General features: G+C 43.8%; 1 protein-coding gene and 1 pseudogene across 6 annotated transcripts in view; both read right to left on the bottom strand.

Moving 5' to 3' along the window:
* GRK3 (G protein-coupled receptor kinase 3) overlaps positions 1-18439 on the bottom strand; it is a 145953-nt gene that overhangs the window by 17549 nt on the left and 109965 nt on the right. For 5 of the 6 annotated variants that reach the window (XM_022550784.2, XM_022550790.3, XM_089894625.1 and 2 more), the window contains 5 exons: positions 17814-17909; positions 14710-14872; positions 11238-11374; positions 8757-8870; positions 1428-7707 (listed from right to left, as the gene is read on the bottom strand). In XM_022550784.2, the coding sequence (XP_022406492.1) occupies positions 7546-7707; positions 8757-8870; positions 11238-11374; positions 14710-14872; positions 17814-17909 (672 nt within the window). In that variant the 3' untranslated portion in view covers positions 1428-7545. Of the gene's footprint in view, positions 1-1427; positions 7708-8756; positions 8871-11237; positions 11375-14709; positions 14873-17813; positions 17910-18439 lie in introns of those variants that run through there. The other variant, XM_022550787.3, reaches the window with a different exon arrangement.
* Positions 11386-14696, bottom strand: LOC111162698 (phosphatidylinositol N-acetylglucosaminyltransferase subunit P pseudogene; annotated as a pseudogene).

Below are 18439 nucleotides of genomic sequence, written 5' to 3'. Positions count from 1 at the left end.
CCTTGCCATGATTATCTGCTCTGTCTCCCATTTTGCCTGTTAGGGATCCATTAGTATGAGCCACTAAGTCAATTTCCCCTCATGGGCTTTACTGATCACGTGCCATGTCCAAAGCTGCGCACGCGAGCACGGGTGAAGCTTCAGTGTTTTATCTGGTTAATCCGATCCCAGGAGACGACCAGCCTGAACAATTTGGACTGAAAACGTTTTTTCAATCTCCAGTACCCAACATGGTCAGAAAGTGGCCGGGAAAAGAAAGCCTCTCCTTCAGTTCAACACCTGGTTTCCACCCAGGTAAACCAGCAGGGGCTCCAGGGTTCAGGAAGGCACGGTTTAAGGGGGAGAGTGACACAGCAGTGATCCTTAAGGCAACGTGGGAGGAGCCCTGGGATGTGCGGGAGAGCATTTCCTTTTCGCTCTACAAGTACAGCCAAAGTCCCTCACATTTACCCTTCATCGGAAACTTGGGTGTTTGGGGCTAGAATGGTCCTTCAAGATCATCGAATTCAACTCCCTTAATTTAGGGATGAGAAAACAGAAGACCAAAGAGGTTGCCCAGTGACCTTGCTCGGAGCAGGGTCCCCAGGCTGCTCTCTCTCCTCCTGGGTGCCAAGGGGTGACTGGATTTCTGCAGCTCTCAGGAGTGATCCTTGGTTACGTATGGCATCAGACCAAGGGCCCTATCACGCGGCTGACCTCTGCCTACAATGCTGACTACGTGCTCCATAGCTGGGGCTCCTGTCAACTATTTTGTTAAGAGGTTTTCAAGTCGGCAAACACAAATACATTCCAGGGAAACTGGATGGCTCCGTGGACCGTGGACCAATCGTGATGTCCTTCTTTCCTGAACCAGCAAGGGACAGGAGGTGTTTCCACCTCAAGGACAGAGGTACCTACCCTACCCTCGACCTGTGGACCTACAAGCAGACAGTCCTGCCCAGGCAGCTGTGGCTCTGGGGCCACCACTTCCTTGGATTTCTGGTTTAAAGTGACATGTACCATGGGGTCTCTCCTGAAGTCTTCGTGGGAGTAGGGATGGAGAGTGAGAGGCCTTAACTTCTGGGAGGGATGCCAAAGTCACCCTGGGAGTACATGGGAGAGCCTGGCACAGCTCCTAGAAAAACTGGAGACGAGATGGACCTCCCGGCTTTCCCAGACTCTTTTCTGGCACCGTGTCTTCCACAAGCAGGTAGTCTCCCAAACCCTGAGGCTGAAGTTGGCTGTGCTCCAAGAATCCATGAAATCAGCAAAAATGCTTGTTGGCAGTTCCCTTCCCTTTTTTTAAAAAAAAAATAAAATCAGCCTCTGCATGAATTTCCTCCGAAGTTAGGATTCTTACAAATGAGTCACCTCCTGATGACCTAACAGCTCGATAAAGAAATGTAGTTTTTAGCTGGGGGGGGGGGGGAATAGCACACCAAAGTAAGTCTCTTTGTACAGATCCTTTTTATTGAGGTTTACATAAGCCATTTATCAACACAGAAAACCAGCCCGACTGCCCCCAAATAACCGTGAAAGATGGTGAAACTAACCGACGGTGACACACCACACACAGGGCAGGTGACCGCGGACTTGAACCAGCATCTTACGTGGGATACGATTTCAAACGTGCACTAGTAAACGCATACTAAGAGGCGACCGTAAACCTCCACTGGCAAAATCGATGGGAAAAGATAAAAACAGATGGTAATTTAATAGGTACAATATCTAGACTTACAATATCGAATTCACTGGCTTCACTTGGTATAGCAATGCATGAGAGAAAACAGATTTATTTCTTCAAGGGCATTACACTTGGCCATGAACAGAGCAAATATGTGACTACGTGGATGGCTGCGCAGCCAGGGCAACAGGGAGAGAAAAACATCAACATGTGAGGAGGGACCCCCTCTCACAGGGACCAATCTTCACTCTATTTCACGTGGACCCTTTTAACCACAGACAAGCCCATTTCCCAAACCATTTTGAAACGGCAAGGGGGGAAGAGTCACGTTCGAATGTGCTGCTCCCGGAAGTGCTGTTTTAAAACCCAGCAGGGCCGTTTCTAAAGAATGTGGAAGAAGCAGCTTCCGTTTAGTAGTTGATCAATCAGGTGCAACAGTCAAATCTAGAGGCAATGGCGAGACCGACTGGGGGGACTTGGCACAAGAAGAATCAGAAATGATGCTCTGCAGGTGAACTGCATCTCCTGAAGGCTGACCATACAGAAGCGATCGTATCTACCTGCCCCGCTCGCTGGGGCCCCTACATTACACGGTGAAATCTACTTCACGAGGGAAGGACGGCTATACACTTTCCTGAAATTCTTTTACGATGGAGCCAGTGTAGAATCAAGCATTCAAGGAACCTGTCAACAAGCAGGGGGCCTTCGGAAGAGGTAGATGAAAGCAGTTATTTCACCGCAAGTTCACTGTCAGATGTTACCCCAAGACGTGCGCTGGCCTCTCAGCACAGATCAGAGGGTTAAGCTATTGTTGAAAACAGTCCATGGCCGTGAGAAAGGATGTCCACCCCACATTGCTATATGCTTTGTTTCAATTTTATTTTGTGGAAAAAAAAAAAAACCAGAAACAAAAGGACTGCATTTCCTTAAATAACAAACTATACAAATAAAAAGGGGCAGAAGCGGTAAGCAATGTTTCTGATGAGAACTGAAGGATTCAATAAATAATATAAAAAGCTATTGTGCTAAAATAGAACTCTTGTTTTTATATATATATATATGTATGTAGTTTGGCAATCTTTATGCTACCCAGAAAAAAGCCAAATCTATTATAATTTGTTAAAACATAGAAAAATACAATTTAACAATAGAACTAAAAAAAAAAAAAGGCCAGTGCTTAGCTTATAAACCACACAGAATATGTACATCATGGAATATAATCAACTAAGAAACAAGAAGTTGAATTTCAAGTCCTCTGGAATATGAATACACAATTAGAAATATTTCTCCATTCCCTACCCCTTACATGAGAGACATTTTATATTAGGACAAAATTAAAATTGGAAGCATAGTTACCGGTTTTTCAGAGATGATTCTGAGATTTGTTAGGTATAAGAGAGTTTACTATAAGAACGTGAGTCATCTAACTCTAAAATGCAAGTTTTTCCTATATGGTTTTGATGGAATGATATGTTAATCCATTTTCTGGAGTGTGTGCGTGTTTTTTTAAATAAAGGCAATTTAAAATTTGGGGTGCTACATTTATCAGTAAGTGCCAACCCAGCCAGGCCAGTGAAGTGGCCGGTCACTCACGCCCCCAGGCCTTTGAACGCTGCCAGAGCTGGGCATCCCTGTTACTCGGCTGTCAAAGAACAGCTCTCTTAGTCTTTGAGGATGAAGAAAATCTAAAGGCCATTATGACTCGAGGGAGCCAAGAAGTATCATTTTAGACTTCAACTTTCATTCCTCCTACAGTAAATTTTTTTAAATGTGGCCTGGATACGAAAAATTCATATTAACATGAATTTAAGTGATTAATTAATTAAAGCTTCTCAAGTTAACCTGATGTGGGAGGGAAAAATCATGTTAGAGTTTTAGGAAGAAAAAATGTTTTGAAAAGTAAAGCTCACTCTGCTTGGCTCAAGCAGCAAGCCCAGTCTTGTTACTGTAGGGGAATTACGGTACCTTCAGTGGGTGTGCAGCAATGTCCCCACCTGAGTGACAGGGTGACAGCAGCCCACACCCCACCTCTGGCCTTCTCCCCCTCCCCTGATTGGCTGCAAGGCACACACACCAAGATGGGGCATCAGCTCTGGGTCCCCTGTGCCTTCCCCAAGGGTGCCGGATGACAAGCAGGGGCAACCGGCAACATCATTTCTACAGAAAGTCCTGGTGGAAAGCAAACAGCCTCTTACAAGTCCAGCAGCTCCATATTCAAAACTAAAGTGAGCGAGTCTTAAAATAGTTACTATTCAACTCTTCTTGTTATAAGGGGAAAACCACCCCAAAGCACCAAGTTCAACTGGAATTTCCCTGGTGCTTTATGGTGTAAGGAGATTGGCTTTTCCCAGCGAATTAATCCCTTTTTTTCCTTTGCCCCATCTCTACCAGGATCCTGCCTTCTGTGACACCCACTTCATCCACCTCCCAGCATTTGTCACAGATCCCAATGAAGCCCAACTCCTCTCCGGGTACAAACAGCGCATCCATCCCCTGGGAGGGGAGGAGTTCCTTCCCCAAGCATCTCTGAACGACACAGATATGAGTCCCTGAATGAAACTGAGAAAAATTACATATAAATTAACAAGATAAGCCTTATCTTACACCAGCACACTGCAAATTATTTTAACATATTTACATCAAGCAATAAAAGTCCAACTTTGAGAATTTTCTTTTCTTCTTGATAGGTTAACATTTTGAAACATCAGAAAAATCAATTCCACTGAAAAGTCAAATGTTGTATTCGATTGGCCCAACTATAAATTCTGAATGAAATAAAAAATCATCAGAAAAAAACACACTTTGATCTTCTTGAGAGTTAAACCACATTGTCAATTGATCAATGATATTTTTTAATGGCCAGTGTGAGCCTCCAAACAATTGTTTTTAGTATATGTACAGCACATTTCAAAGCGCAAATCAAAGCTAACTCTTGCTTTGAACAGATGGTTGTTTGTGGTCATCGCTCTATTTGCTTTTCCAGCTTTGTTGCTGTCTTTCTTGAGCAGAACGCTTCCTTTCTTCAGCGAGCCTGGACATTTGCCCCTTCTCTTTACATATAGAATTTGAAATTGTCATGTCCGTGAATTGACCAATCAGAGGCACAGGAAGTGAAACATTCCCATTAGCAGTGAAACAACAGCTGATTTCTAGCAGTTTTGCTGAAAAATTGTACTTAAACATGATAGAGAAGGAAAAACCATGAGCCCCCATGACATACGGGAATAAATGCACCAAAGAGAATGTTTTAGGTTAAAAAAAATAACCTTGGATTCCCAAAAGTTTTTAATTCATTCCATATATGGTGTAGAGCAGCTTAATCTATTATTTTTAGGCTTTGCTTTAATGATTCCTTTGAATCATGAAATCAAGACACTACTAACATAATTTTACAAAAATATCAACTTCAGTGATTTTTTCTGACAGTGTGAAAATATCCCAACCAAATAAATCTAAAATAATGATAACACTTGTGCTCAATTTTGCCCTTTTTAACACTCCAAATGTAGGTAGGGTCAAACATGAAGACCTAAAACAGCCACGTATACCAAGACTTCTAAACCAACCGACTTCTTTGGCCACGGGAGCACCAGGTGCTGGCACAGAAGGGTTCCGGAAGCGCCTTCCATCTGGCAGCAGAAACACCCCCTCAGAAGGGCTGCAGGCACGAGTTCAGGAGGAAGACTGGCCTCTCCAGGGCTGCCAAACCCCAAACACAAACAGGGACCTCCCCCTAGAAAGCCACTCATCCTAAGCTCACAGAGCACTTTTAATAAATCACATCCACGTAACGCACTTCTCAGCCCCGTCGTTACCCATCAAACGCGAGGGAGTGTAAAAGTTCACGTGGAATAAATCTAAGGCGAGGCGAAAGGGCTCTCGGAATATTTCCAATTCATTTTTCTTTTGCAAAGGAAAGACAACCTTATGTTCTACTTCAGAGCTTAAATGATATTTTTCAGAGATGCGAATCGGCATAGCTGGTACCCTGGGTATGGCACGTGAGACGCTAAGCCCGGACCCTCAAGGAGTTCATGCACCTTCTCCACGTGAGGCTACATCTCTACCCTGTCCAGCAGAGGCAGGAGGCTCAGCGATTTCTAAACTGTAATTACCCATCTCTGAACCACAGGTGCCGAGCACATGTGATGCTGCGATGGAGCCAGTAACTAACTACACTGGTGACAGTGACAATCAACCACGCCCGGGGAGATGCTCACTTGCCATGAACAGCTTTTCTATCTCTGGCGGGTTTTTTTTACTTTTTTTTTTTAAAACACAATTTGAATACTGTTCTTCCCTTTTAAATCAAGGGAATCCATGTAAATAGTAGCCCCCAACTTCTATACTGGAAACAGCAGATAGCAGAACATGTATGCTAAATTCCAACTAGTAGTTGAGATAAATAGTGAACCCCAAAGTTTCTCTTCCAAGGTAACTCCTATGAAATAAAAGGCTCTTTCGGTAATTATCTTCCAAACTCTCAAGATATGGTTTCATCAAAAAGGACTCACTTCCCCAGTGAGTGCGGCACACAAATATAAACACAAAGATCTGGAACCACTAAGAATACGGAGGACACGATGCAGACGCTTACGATGTCAAGTTATTTATACTGTTAGTAGCCGGCTCAGAACCATAAAACTGCACTAAGAAAGGACAAATATGCAGACTCTGAAAATTACTGTTATTCTTTTTAGTCTGATGACACGGAGGACTTGGCTGGGAAACACACTGGTTCTTATAAACCAGCGCTTATTTGGGACATGAAACGAACCACGGGGAGAGGAGGCCACTGGGATCAGGCGGTCGCTGTCACAGAACAACCCACCAGGGCAGAGAATTATTCGCTAACGACAGTTGAACGACAATGCAAGTCAATATACACAGTTAACCCATTCTGACATTCATCTTCAGCATTCTTTTTTCAATAAAATTCATTTTTAAATGATACTAAAAGGTAAAACAGAGCTTCCTTCCTTGACACATCCGTAACCCAGATGCTTCCTGAGGTCAGCCAGAGGGAACCAGAGTTGCTGTGTCTCACGACCGCTTCCAGTCCAAGCCCGAGACGGGCGCCCGCAGGCGGTCCTGTGCACCCAGGGGAAGTGCACCGACTTGATGGTTTGAAAATGGCTGTGTCACCGTGAGATGCAAACGCCACTGCCTCCCCTGCAGAGCCACCGTGAGCCTCCAACCATCTACCATCTGACGCCTTCGATGTTGAGTGGCTCCCACGCCCTTGGTCCCAGCTGCCTAAGCTCCCGGCCAGAGGCAGGCTGGTACCAGGTGCAGCCCTTTCAGAAAACCTCTGCAGCTTTCAAGCCCCCAGACAACGAGAGGCTGGTTCTCAAGGGCACAGAGGACACCCAGCTGGTCTGCCATCCTGCCAGGACTATGGAGCAAAGACATCTAAACCCAGCCCGGGCTGATTATGGACAGAGCGTGGCAACGCTGGGGCGACCTGAACGGCAGACTGTTCGATCTCATCTTGGCAAGCCTGAGATACATTTGATATCGGATGCAAAAAGTGACACAATCAGTAGGAATCATTTCAAGTTCTAGGTTCATCTATAACCAAAAGAAGTGTGTGGCAAAGAAAGAGAACTTCGTTTCTTCAGTAGTTTCGAGGGCGGATGGATGCGATCGTGGCAGGAGACCCTCGGGAGGGGAGGAGGTGCCCCCAAGCCTGAGGGTGGTTGCCACTCCTAGTAGGAGCATCTCAGAGTCCTGGGCCCCCCCAGCCACGGAGCACCCCGGAGGTGAGCGACTCCATCTCTCATCCTCACACTTCTCCCAAAGGCTCCACTTCGCGGGTCGAGCAGCCCACGTGGACTTCCCGGAGGAGGTGCCGTCTCGTGGGACCCTCCCTGTGCCAGGGGTCAGAGGCCATTGCTGTTCCTGTGGCAGAGGGGCGGCTTCGAGAGCTCCACGACGGCCGAGCGGGATTTGTTGAGGAACTTGGGGGCTCGACGTAACAGCCGCTGGGCCTCGGTGAACGTCTCCGTCAGCTCTTTCTTCCACTGCAAAAACTCTGGGTCACTCTGAAGGCAAACAGAAGAGGCGGAGGAGTTGGGATAGTGTCACTGGCTTCGCCGACACACATGGATACCTCTGGCCAGTCCTTGGAACCCCCTTCCCCCCAGAGAAAGCACACCCCATGTCCCACCCCGCGGCCGGTGAGTAATGGGGGGGGTCACGCAGGAACTTCCTCCAGGGGCCCCTTGCCCAGAAGAGGGACCAAGTCCTTCAGAAGAGCCTCCTACAACCCCACAGGAGAAGTGCTGCCTTGACTTTGTTGAAAGATCACCTTTGATCTCTGATGTCTAAAATAACTCGAGTCTAGAAAATAATACACGAGGAGTTTTGACAAATTTCAGAAGCGCCTTCACATGTGTAATGACGTCATGAAGTAATTAATCATATGTTTTTCCATCAACTACTAGTTTATCTCTCTAAATATGCTCTTTACAAGCACGTATACACATACACACACACACACATGCGCATGCACACACACACACACACACACACACACCCAGTAGAAAAGTGTTGAAGTCGTGAAGCAAACACGTCTTTGTATCTACTACTGCTTTATCTCTCTAAATACGCTCTTTTCTCACCCCCCACTAAACATCCCCCCACACCCCAGGAGAAGTGTTCAGGAATTAAGTTTGAGGTACAATAGGACTTTGGGGAGAGAAAGATGACATTTCCCCTATTAAGAGTTACTTGGGGATCTTATGTTTATTTCAACACACAAACCTCAACTTCAAACATGCTGAAAGATCAGATCAGATCTGGAAAATTGTGGAACAAATAAAATTCAAGGCTCCTATTAAATACTGGATGGTTTCCAGATAGGGTAATCACGTTATTTCCTGTCCTTCCTCCTGCCATTTTCTAAGAAACACTTCTTTTAAAATAACTGTTAATTTGCTGAGATCCTTGTACCTTCCAACTTTCTTGCTAAGTTCGTGAGTGATAAAGCATGGAGTAAGAAAATGTTTGATAACCAGGCAGGCACCTTTGTTGAATGTTTATATAATTGTTCTAACTTTCACCTCTGGAAAAAATACAAATAAACACTCACCTCACACTGCAAGACAAATTGCTTCCCTCCTTTTATCCTCAACAAAATGCACTTTTTGTCTTTAATCTGAGTTTCTTCCACAGACACAATCTGTTCCATTGTCAGTAAATTTTGCTGACCGTAAAAATAAAAGACGATAAGTTACTTCACATTATTGCATGACTTTTTAAATTAAGTTAATAAATAATACTGAAAACTACCCGCTTAGAAAAAGTAAAGAAAAAAAATCAGCATCTTTCTTTCTTTGATGATATTCTAGAAGTGGGGGGAAATGACTACAAAAGAAATGTACGAAAATTCAAAATGTAACATCTCAAAGAAAGCTGCAAAGAAAGGAACGTCTCTATGAGGCAGAAAGCAAAGCTGTTCCCTCAGCACAGTACTAACGTGGGGATGGGTGTGAATCACACGTACCTCTCCTGCATCACACACTTGCCTAGACACGATCAATCCTGCTATGAGGGAACAGTGACGCGGCTACCCTACGATCTACATGAGCGAGAGGTGTGTCGCTGGCTTTGAACCCAGCAGCCCAGTAAAAGTTCGGTCACGCGAGCTTGTAAGCAACTGATATTTTGATCACGTCAAAATGATGTTATAAACACAGGTGACATCCTTAAACGACTGTCCTGCTGGGTCCACAGCATCACTGCTTCCAGTGAATGCTACCGTGTCTCTGAGCACCTTACCATTTTATGTCTTTTGGGATAAATACGCCAGGAATCCTAAATGAAAAACAACACCATCATAAACCCACGTTTTCTTTTTCCCTTACTTAAACTTACGAATCTACCCAGGCACATTACGTAGCTTCGTGAATCAACGCTAAATGCTGACTCTTTTAAAACCAAGATAATTTATCATATCCAATGGTAAGCAAAAGAAGATTTTAGTTTTCAAATATCCTGAAAAGTGAGACAATTTCCTTTCAAAGTGTGCAACAGTGACTGACCAGTAGGTAGCATAGTAAACGCATACTACGCCCAGGGCCACTCATTATCCGGAAATAAACATTATATAATGATATATGTATGAGTTATAACTCAGGTGCTAGTAAGTATACGATAATGTAAAAAATACATATGTAATATTATACAAAATATAATTATCTTGTATTTACGTATCATCATATACACATGTTCTATGTAATGTGTATATTTTATATTATACAATACTTAGCAGTACCTGAGTTATAATTCAGGACCCCCATAGAGTCTTACTAATCATAACTCAGATCCCAGATGTATGAATTTTTAGAAAATGACTTCTACGGCACTAGCAATAGTGAGAAGATCATGGTCGTTTATGAAGAATGTGGTCATACACAGTAGCAATCACTTGTAATTAAACGGCATCTTCACCAACAAGGATTTGCAAAACACATTCCAAAGTCAAACACACCAGATTTGGGCTCACCATTTTCCATGCTCTGGCCAGTAGAGAGCTATATTCTGATACAGGGGCCATATTCCAATACACCAACTATGTTTTTCACAGTTGGGACCACTGTCCTGCTTATGATGGCCAACCATTCCCTCCGCAAGAGCACAACTCCTTCCACATGGGTTGCCACCTTCCATGGAGACAAGCCCTGGGCGCTCCACACAGCAGACGCTTAATAAATGCTGCCCCACTTGCTACGAGGGATGGTGTAGATGGGAAATTTCTCTTTTCTTGTTCACTAACATTAGCTCTCGAAAGGACCTTACAGGGTGGCTGTATCTTCCCATCTAATGCGATAATACCCACTTCCGATTTTCCAGCAAGGTGGAGACAAGAGGAGGGGGGTCAGGTGCCCTGGCCTGGGTGCCAAGCTTCTCAGCCTGCACCGCAGACCTCGTCTTACTCAACCCCGACTCAGGGAGGCCTCGTAACGGAGACACGGGGCACAGGCAGACCCCAGTCGGAATCACTCCTCACCCACACCTGTCACTGGTGCCAGACCTTCCCTCTCTAAGCCCTGGTTCTCTCTTTATAATATAAGGCTTGGACCTCAAAGGTTGCTCAACAAATTAAAAGTGTGTCTGTGTGTGTGTTTGTGTCTGTGTGTCTACAGCACCAGGCCCGAGATAAATCTGCAACAATTGTAGTAGTCGTTATCATTTCTTCTTCTCCCACTTTATAGATGAGGAAACTGAGGCTCAGTCGACATAATGTGCTCCAAGTCCCAGAGACACAGAGCAGTGGATTTAAACACCTCTGACTCCAAAGTCCCAGTTTTTTCCCCTTTTTTGATCCACCTAACCGCTCTCCAGCCCTCCTCAAGCCTGTCTGCTTTGACCTCCCTGGAAGGCACCTTCTATTTTCAGGTAGGACCAAATCCTTCCTTGACTCAGAAGTTTAAAAGTTAATGTCTGAACATGAAAATCTCATGTATACATGCTAAAAGAGATATGGGAGCTAGAGGGAGATTTGAGAAAACATGCCGGCGAAGTGAAATCACCACGGAAACGAGTGCTCGGGAAGATGCCACAGACTTACTCGTGACTCGCCCTCTCCTCTCCATTCAAGTCTGTTTGGAAAGAGGTAAAAATATCGACGCTGCCACTGAGTCAGGAATGGGTTTCCCAGCTTCAGCATGTACCCGTGCATGATGCAGTCTCTTCCCAGAGCGTAATCTGAGGCACGGAACACAACGATGAAATTTAGCAGGGTCTGAAACAGAATGCCTATATGCTTCTCAGAAAAAAAGAATGACACACATTTTAGAAAAAGAGCAAGCTTCTATAAAGACAGCACACTATAGAAATCATTATTTTAGCTTTAAACAAATTAAAGAACAGGTCTCTTCATCTCTCTACTAACACATTAAATGGCTGTTTCTCAATATTCTGATAAATTCATGATGTTCCTCTATTGCTCTGAGAGGGTCAATGTTTGTTTGCTAAATATTTTTTCATTATGTAGAGTGATAACTGAGGAATAGAGAGTGATTAAGCTCAAGCTATGCCCAAAGTACCTTTGCCTTTATACGGAATTGGGCTTCTCCCTTTAATGTTATTTAAAAAAAAAATAACAAGAGAGGGGATTTTCTTGTCCAAAGAAGCCAAAGTAACACAAGGGTCAAAAACTGGTCTTTCCTCCACTTAAGGTTTTAATTATCCTTCATATATATGGTTATGTAGGGAGGCCAAGCTAATTCACATGCATGTTTTACAGCAAAGTATTGTCTCAAAAAAAAAAAAAAAAAGGTCAATTTTAAGTGGCTTACTTTGCCTTCCCTAGAGGATTTGGTGATTGTGCTAAAATCATTCATTCACTCACTCACTCACTCATTCAACTATGAAGGGAATGAATGCCTAGGTGCTGGGCATGTGCTAGGCATTCTGGACACAGCAGTGGATAAAAGAGACAAAAGTCCTCGCCTTCAGGGAGCTTACATTCTAGTGGGAGATTCAGGTAATAAATAAGCAAAACCCATGTTGTGTCACTTGGACACAAGCAGGAAGGAAAAGAATGAAGGAGGGAGGGGCCTCGGGAGGGTCCGTGGTGATGGGGTGTGGTTCACGGAGTTGCCATTTTAATGGAAAAGGTGTCTGCATTTGTCAAGTACATTTAAAGTATACGTCTTATATTTTTACTTCTTCTGAGATCTTCAACCAAGATCTAGTTATTCCTAAATTACTTAATTACATGTGAGAATAATTCATTAATTTGCTAGACGATCTAATTACAGCTCTAATTAAAAGCCTACACTTCAACAAGGTCATTAACATACATATTTTTTTCTGGGTCCAATTTGTCAAGATTCTAGTGATATCGTGGCTCTCCCTTGAGCAAACTACCGAGGCTATAATTTCCTGTGTAAAATCCGTAACAGCAAACGTGGTCCAGAGTGATCTCAGTGGACCCGTTCTCTCAAGAACGGCTTAGAAATAAAGCCCCTTTCCCTGCAGAACAGAGGTGAACACAGTTAAAGGGCTGTCACATTCCCTTGGTGCACTCAGGCGACTTTTAGGTAAGGAGTCATTCATCCAGTATGGTGGACACTTTTCTAAACTGATGATAAATGCTACTGGGGAATGGTCGACAAGACCCACGAATCCTGCACCAAGATACCCCCACCAAAGCAAATTGTTCACAGACTGAAATTGTTTCCGGTCATTCTTATTATACGTTAACCTCAGAAAGGTCTTTGCTTAGAAGTAAAACAAAAAGCTATCTTCATCACTAACCACAATAAGTTTAAATATCAAAAATCCATAAAGTCTTAGAAAAATCAAGAGTGGCAATATTTGGTGAATCAAAGGTGACGGATTTATTTAATACTGGATGTTATGTATTCTCCTTTGGAAATCCTAATAGGGCACTCAAATATGGTAAATAAAAATATGGCTTGGTGACTCTTTCTTTTTTTGGGGGGGAGGGATATTTGCTATATGGTAATGCAGGATTTTACTTATTCTGTCCATTAGTAACTACTATTTGATAACACTTTTTTTTTTTTTTTTTTCCGGTACGCGGGCTTCTCACTGTTGTGGCCTCTCCCATTGCGGAGCACAGGCTCCGGACGCGCAGGCTCAGTGGCCATGGCTCACGGGCCCAGCCGCTCCATGGCATGTGGGATCTTCCCAGACCAGGGCACAAACCCGTGTGCCCTGCATCGGCAGGCGGACTCTCAACCACTGCGCCACCAGGGAAGCCCCTTGATAACATTTATAATATTAATAGAACTTAATCTAAGAGAAGTTCAACTTCTTTTTTTTTACATTTCAATACTGGATATTAATCAGAAAGATAGTCAAAATTACTATGGTCGAAATTTTTACATCAAAAATTTGTAATAAGCGTTTGGTATTAGTCTACATACAATTCAGTTTTTGGTGTAAAGTTCTTTGGCTGCAAGAAAGAACATTTGGTTTACTTCACTAATAGGAATATCTCTTAATGCTGGGATGGCTTCTTCTTGGTATTTCTTCTGCTGTTGGTTTTTGGCACAGTTATCTGTGATCGTATGAATGGAGTTGAGTGGAGAGGTACTCGTCATGTTTATTCTAAATAAGAGCACGTAACCAGTCACTACAGTAATGAGGAGGTACGCAGGCAGTGCAACTAACTGCCCAGTATTTTTGAGGCCAATAGGTTAAGCCTAAGGAGTTTAGCCAAGATTCAGGAATAAAAGCCCACACAAGATATAGTATGAAGCCAAATTGGGAGCTTAAGAAAAGAGTAAAGCCATAAGTCGCTCTTTCTGGCAATGGCGACGGTGAATTTTCCACCATTTTCCCCGTGGCTTTAGATAATCTCGGGTCCTTGACGCGCCCACTCGGCCCCTCCCCCCAGTTTGGCCCTGGTGACTCTTTCATGCTGTTTATAATATAAATGTATGTATGTACACTTATGTCTCTTGACAAATAAACATGTAATACTAAGTTCCTCACCATACTTTGCGGGGAAAATGAAAATGCAGGCCGCTTGTTAAAAAATTATTAAGAATGTCAAGATGGTGCCAGCAGAGCATTCACCTGGGTCGGCGGCCTGATGACACCACACAGGCCAGACACCCAGGAAGCTGGCCCTGTTGCTGACACCGTGATACTTAATCTTTAAGGAAGAAAACTTCCAAACTGGCCCCCAAACTCCAAGATAAGAAGGTGTATTGACAAAATACTGCTGATGACCTCCATACATATTATTTATATGTGGACTAAAGACTTTGAAATATCAAGTATATATTTATATATATGTATAACAGAATCACTTTGCCGTATACTTGAAACTAACACAACGTTGTGAATCAACTAAATTTCAATAAAAACTTTTAAAAAATTAAAGACTTTGAAATATCATTTCACACTGATCTTTCCCAAGCCAGGTAAAACGAAAACAATTTATGGCATTTCCCCCACTCTACTGGAAAGTACTTTATGACCCAGATACTATGTTCAGCTTTACAAGAGATCTTGAAAATTCATTGCTTTAGAAATATCTTCAGACACACCAGCTATTTTACCTTCTTCGTGGCCAAGCTGCTTATTTTTAGCTCTCTTCCTGGCCTCGATTTTATCCGTGTCTGCATTTACGGCTTCATAAACAGTTTCCGCCACTTCCTGCTGCCAGCGCTCAGAGATCACCAAAGGGAAGTTCTTGTAGAGTTCTTGGTCGCAATCAAGAAGCTTATTATTTTAAGAAATCAAGATATGTATGATTTAACATGCTTACAAAGGCAACAGATTCAAAAGTACCATAACTGGGTGTAGGAAGATAACTAGACAACAGCCTATAACCATTAAGAGACAATTTATTACTTGTCATAAACCTCCACCAATGACGATCGAGTGACCAAGGCATATACTGTACAACACGGGGAAGATAGCCAGTATCTTACAATGACTGTAAATGGAGTATAACCTTTAAAAGTTGTTAATCACTATATTGTACCCCTGTAAGTTATATAATATTGTACATCAACTATACTTCAATAAAATCTTTTAAAAAGAAAGACAATCTAACAACCGGGATCCACACACGGTGATATATTATGGGCACTTCACTTCCATCCCTGGGTCACTCAGATGCAGCCCAAGCTTCTACAGCATCTTCATAGCGTTTTTGCCAATGAAAACTAACATATAGAGGGTTTTCTTTAAAGGATGACAAGAATCTGGCAACAAAATAATTTCGATTATAGTGAGGATATTTTATTTGTGAAAACAGATCCCTATGGTTTTAGATACAGTTACAAGGGAGAAGCCAGGAGGGCTTTCTAACCACCCTCCCATTATTCTGTAAAGTGAGAAACACTAAAAGGTCCGCTAGGCCAAATTTACCATTTAGCCCACGAGCCTTCCAATGAATCCAAGTTGAACAGTATGATCATAAGTCTCGAGATACATGGAGACTTTAGCCAATGTGGCCTTTCAGAGGTGCTGTTAAGAAAAATTACACTTAACGATAGCATTTCTCTTCCAAACTATTACTCAAAATTCTTCATTCTTCTCCCTAAGTGAGCCTGTACTCTGAAAGCAAGCTAAGAAAATGGTTTTACAGATTTGAGTTACAGCTCTGTGGCAGAAAGACAAGTGATCCTGCTGATGGGAAAAAATAGCCCTGTCTTTCAAAAGCAGGGATCTCTCTAGACGCTTGACTCGTTCACTCCCTTGCCTGAGAGATAAGCACGGGAGAGAGACAAGTTATTTAGAAGGAAAAGGGAGAAAGACCAAGGGTGAGGCTCCTGCCCACAGGCCTTGAGTGAGTCACTGAACCACTGGAGGAACCTGCATCCTGGTCCCAATCAGGATGCTCTCCACCCACCCTCACTGACTTGTTATCCTAACGTGCTGATTCTGAGATCAAAATGTGTACAGTTCTTCCCCTTCCAGCTTTCTTCAGACGCCCAAACCAAGCCTGGAGCTGAAACCTTTGTGTGTCCTGAGTGTGAACACGCTCGTGCGTGTGTGTGTGTGGTGTGTGTGTGCGTGTGCGGTGCAGTGTTAGAGCACCAAGGTCAGGAGAGCACCCTGCGATGAGGGACACTGGGGCAGATTCTGCAGAGTTGGGCAAAAGTGAAAACACCCTCCTTTCCAAAGTAGTTGCTCTGAAATGGACAACTCTGCTTTATATACAAATGGTTCCATCTCCTGTAAGGTCAGAGAGCCTTGGTCTTTATGACTCGGCCTATGTGAAAAATGAATAAAACAAAGCTCTACATGAAGTGAGCCTTTTTTTTTTTTCTCCTTAAAGAACAATGTATTATTTGGGCTGCATTTTAAGAGACACAGCCTTCTCAGCTCTGGTTCCGGAAGAAGCAAAACCACCACAACAGAAACTCCTAGTGTACATGCCAGGAGGCTGACACAGGTGACCCACCCATAGAGAAGGCCTGGCAATGAAACCCCTCACTTCACAGGCAAGCAAACCAATGCTCCTGAGGTTCCCTAAATGGCCCTGATTCCCTTAGGTAATAAGTGCAGATCTGAGGCCAGTGTGTCTGACTCCAAAGCCCAGAATACAGCTGACAAAATTGAAAGCGTGAGACTCTCTTTTGAACAACAAAATTTTCACAGGCTCCCACGTGATATTCGTTTTCCTTTTAGTGTCCTTTGCTGGAGAGAAGTATGTCTGATGACAAAATTCTACTGTGACAGCAGTGATCCTTTTAGATAACTTTGAAGAAGGACTATTCCCGAAGCTATAGGGTGGTCCTGTCTGTCCAGGCCACAGAAGATGCCGAGCGTCTGCACAGTGGTCACGCTGCTGTCCCCAGGGGAGCCACGGCTCAGACCAGGCCCTCTCCGCTGTGCTTCACCTGACCTTCCCCGCCAGCCCCCACCCTGCCATCCTGGGAAACTGGCCACGTGAGCACCCCAATCGCCTTTACAGCTGCCTGGTAGGAAAGACCGGGGGGGCTGACGCAAGGCCACAAATACAGGCAGCTGAGAAGACGCGGGCAGGGGAGCCTCTCAGAGGGAGAAGCTGAGAAAGTGGGGGCAGAGAGAACTTGACACGTAGTGACACGCTCTGACTGGGCATCCAAAAGAGGGTGACTTTCTCCCATGGCTCACCACCTCTAATTATGCCCTGTCTACTTGGAAAATAATGATAGGCACCAAAGTCTGAAAAATGCAGAAGATGCTATGTATATTAAAAAAAAAAAAAAGTGATTATTTTACTTTTGATTGACAAATGCAAAATGATTCACGCTGTTTGCTCTTTTCATCCTGACACAGAGAAACCGGGGTATTTGGGAGAATTAAGATGACTGGCTGTCTGGCATGAGGCCAAGTACGTTTGCCATCGCCCGGCTGTATTTCCCTGCTTCATAACACGTCTGAGTTTTCTATCAACCACCAATCTATCCAAATCAATAAGAATGTGACCACTTTGCAGTTTATCAAACGTAAAATAGGTAGTCCAAAGAAAGCTGTCGTGGTCTCTAATTCAGGTCTTGACCTCTTCTACATTCGTCAAATATACGGATATTCATCTGTAAGTTACAGCCCATAAACAGGCCAGTACGAAGTCAATCATGAAGCCTGATTTCCAATTAAAAAATCCCCCACCCTCCAAAACAAAACAAAACAAAACAAAACCTGAAAGCAAGCATCGCCGGTGTACCTTGATGCCTTTGGTATCCTCTTCATCAAATGAGCCGATGTCAAAGGCGTCGGCCGCATTGACTTCCCCCCGGGGAGGGATCAAGGGTGGAGGGTACTGGAAGAGCCAGAGAAGAAAGGTTCAGCTACTAGGTGACTCAGGGCCCGGTCCCAACCTGCTATTCTATAAAGAGATCTCAGTGCGACACATCAAGGTGTCACAGTCCGTGCAGGGCTCATTCAAGCTCACACGAATCACAGTGCACAGTTCACAATGCCCCCAAAGGAGATGCAGCCCCACGACCCAGTTTGCTAGAAGCTTAACGCCTGCAATGGGGCAGGGTGGGGTGCCCCACACCCACAAACGTCCCGAGGCCAATGCTGGCCGAACCAGAGCCCGAACTCTATTCCTAATTAGGCAGGACTAACAGAGCATCATCCCTCAACGGTCTGAGTTGATGCAAAGATGAGTCCAAAGATGATCATCAACACTGAGAAAAAACAACAACAACTTGAATTTGGGGCGTTTTCCTGAATCAATGAGAATATTAAAAAGTAGCTTAAAATAAGCCAGGGGGATTATGCTACTATACAATCATGCTAATTCTTAAATTATGTGGTGCTGGGCTCAAAAGTATCTAAGTGTAT

The sequence above is a fragment of the Delphinapterus leucas genome, chromosome 14 (genome assembly GCF_059928025.1).
Source record: "Delphinapterus leucas isolate spDelLeu-1000000601 "Yukka" chromosome 14, BTC_Dleu_Yukka2, whole genome shotgun sequence".
Taxonomy (NCBI): Eukaryota; Metazoa; Chordata; class Mammalia; order Artiodactyla; family Monodontidae; genus Delphinapterus; species Delphinapterus leucas.
Note: the sequence above shows the minus strand (reverse complement) of the source record. Positions and strands in the feature narration are given on the sequence as shown.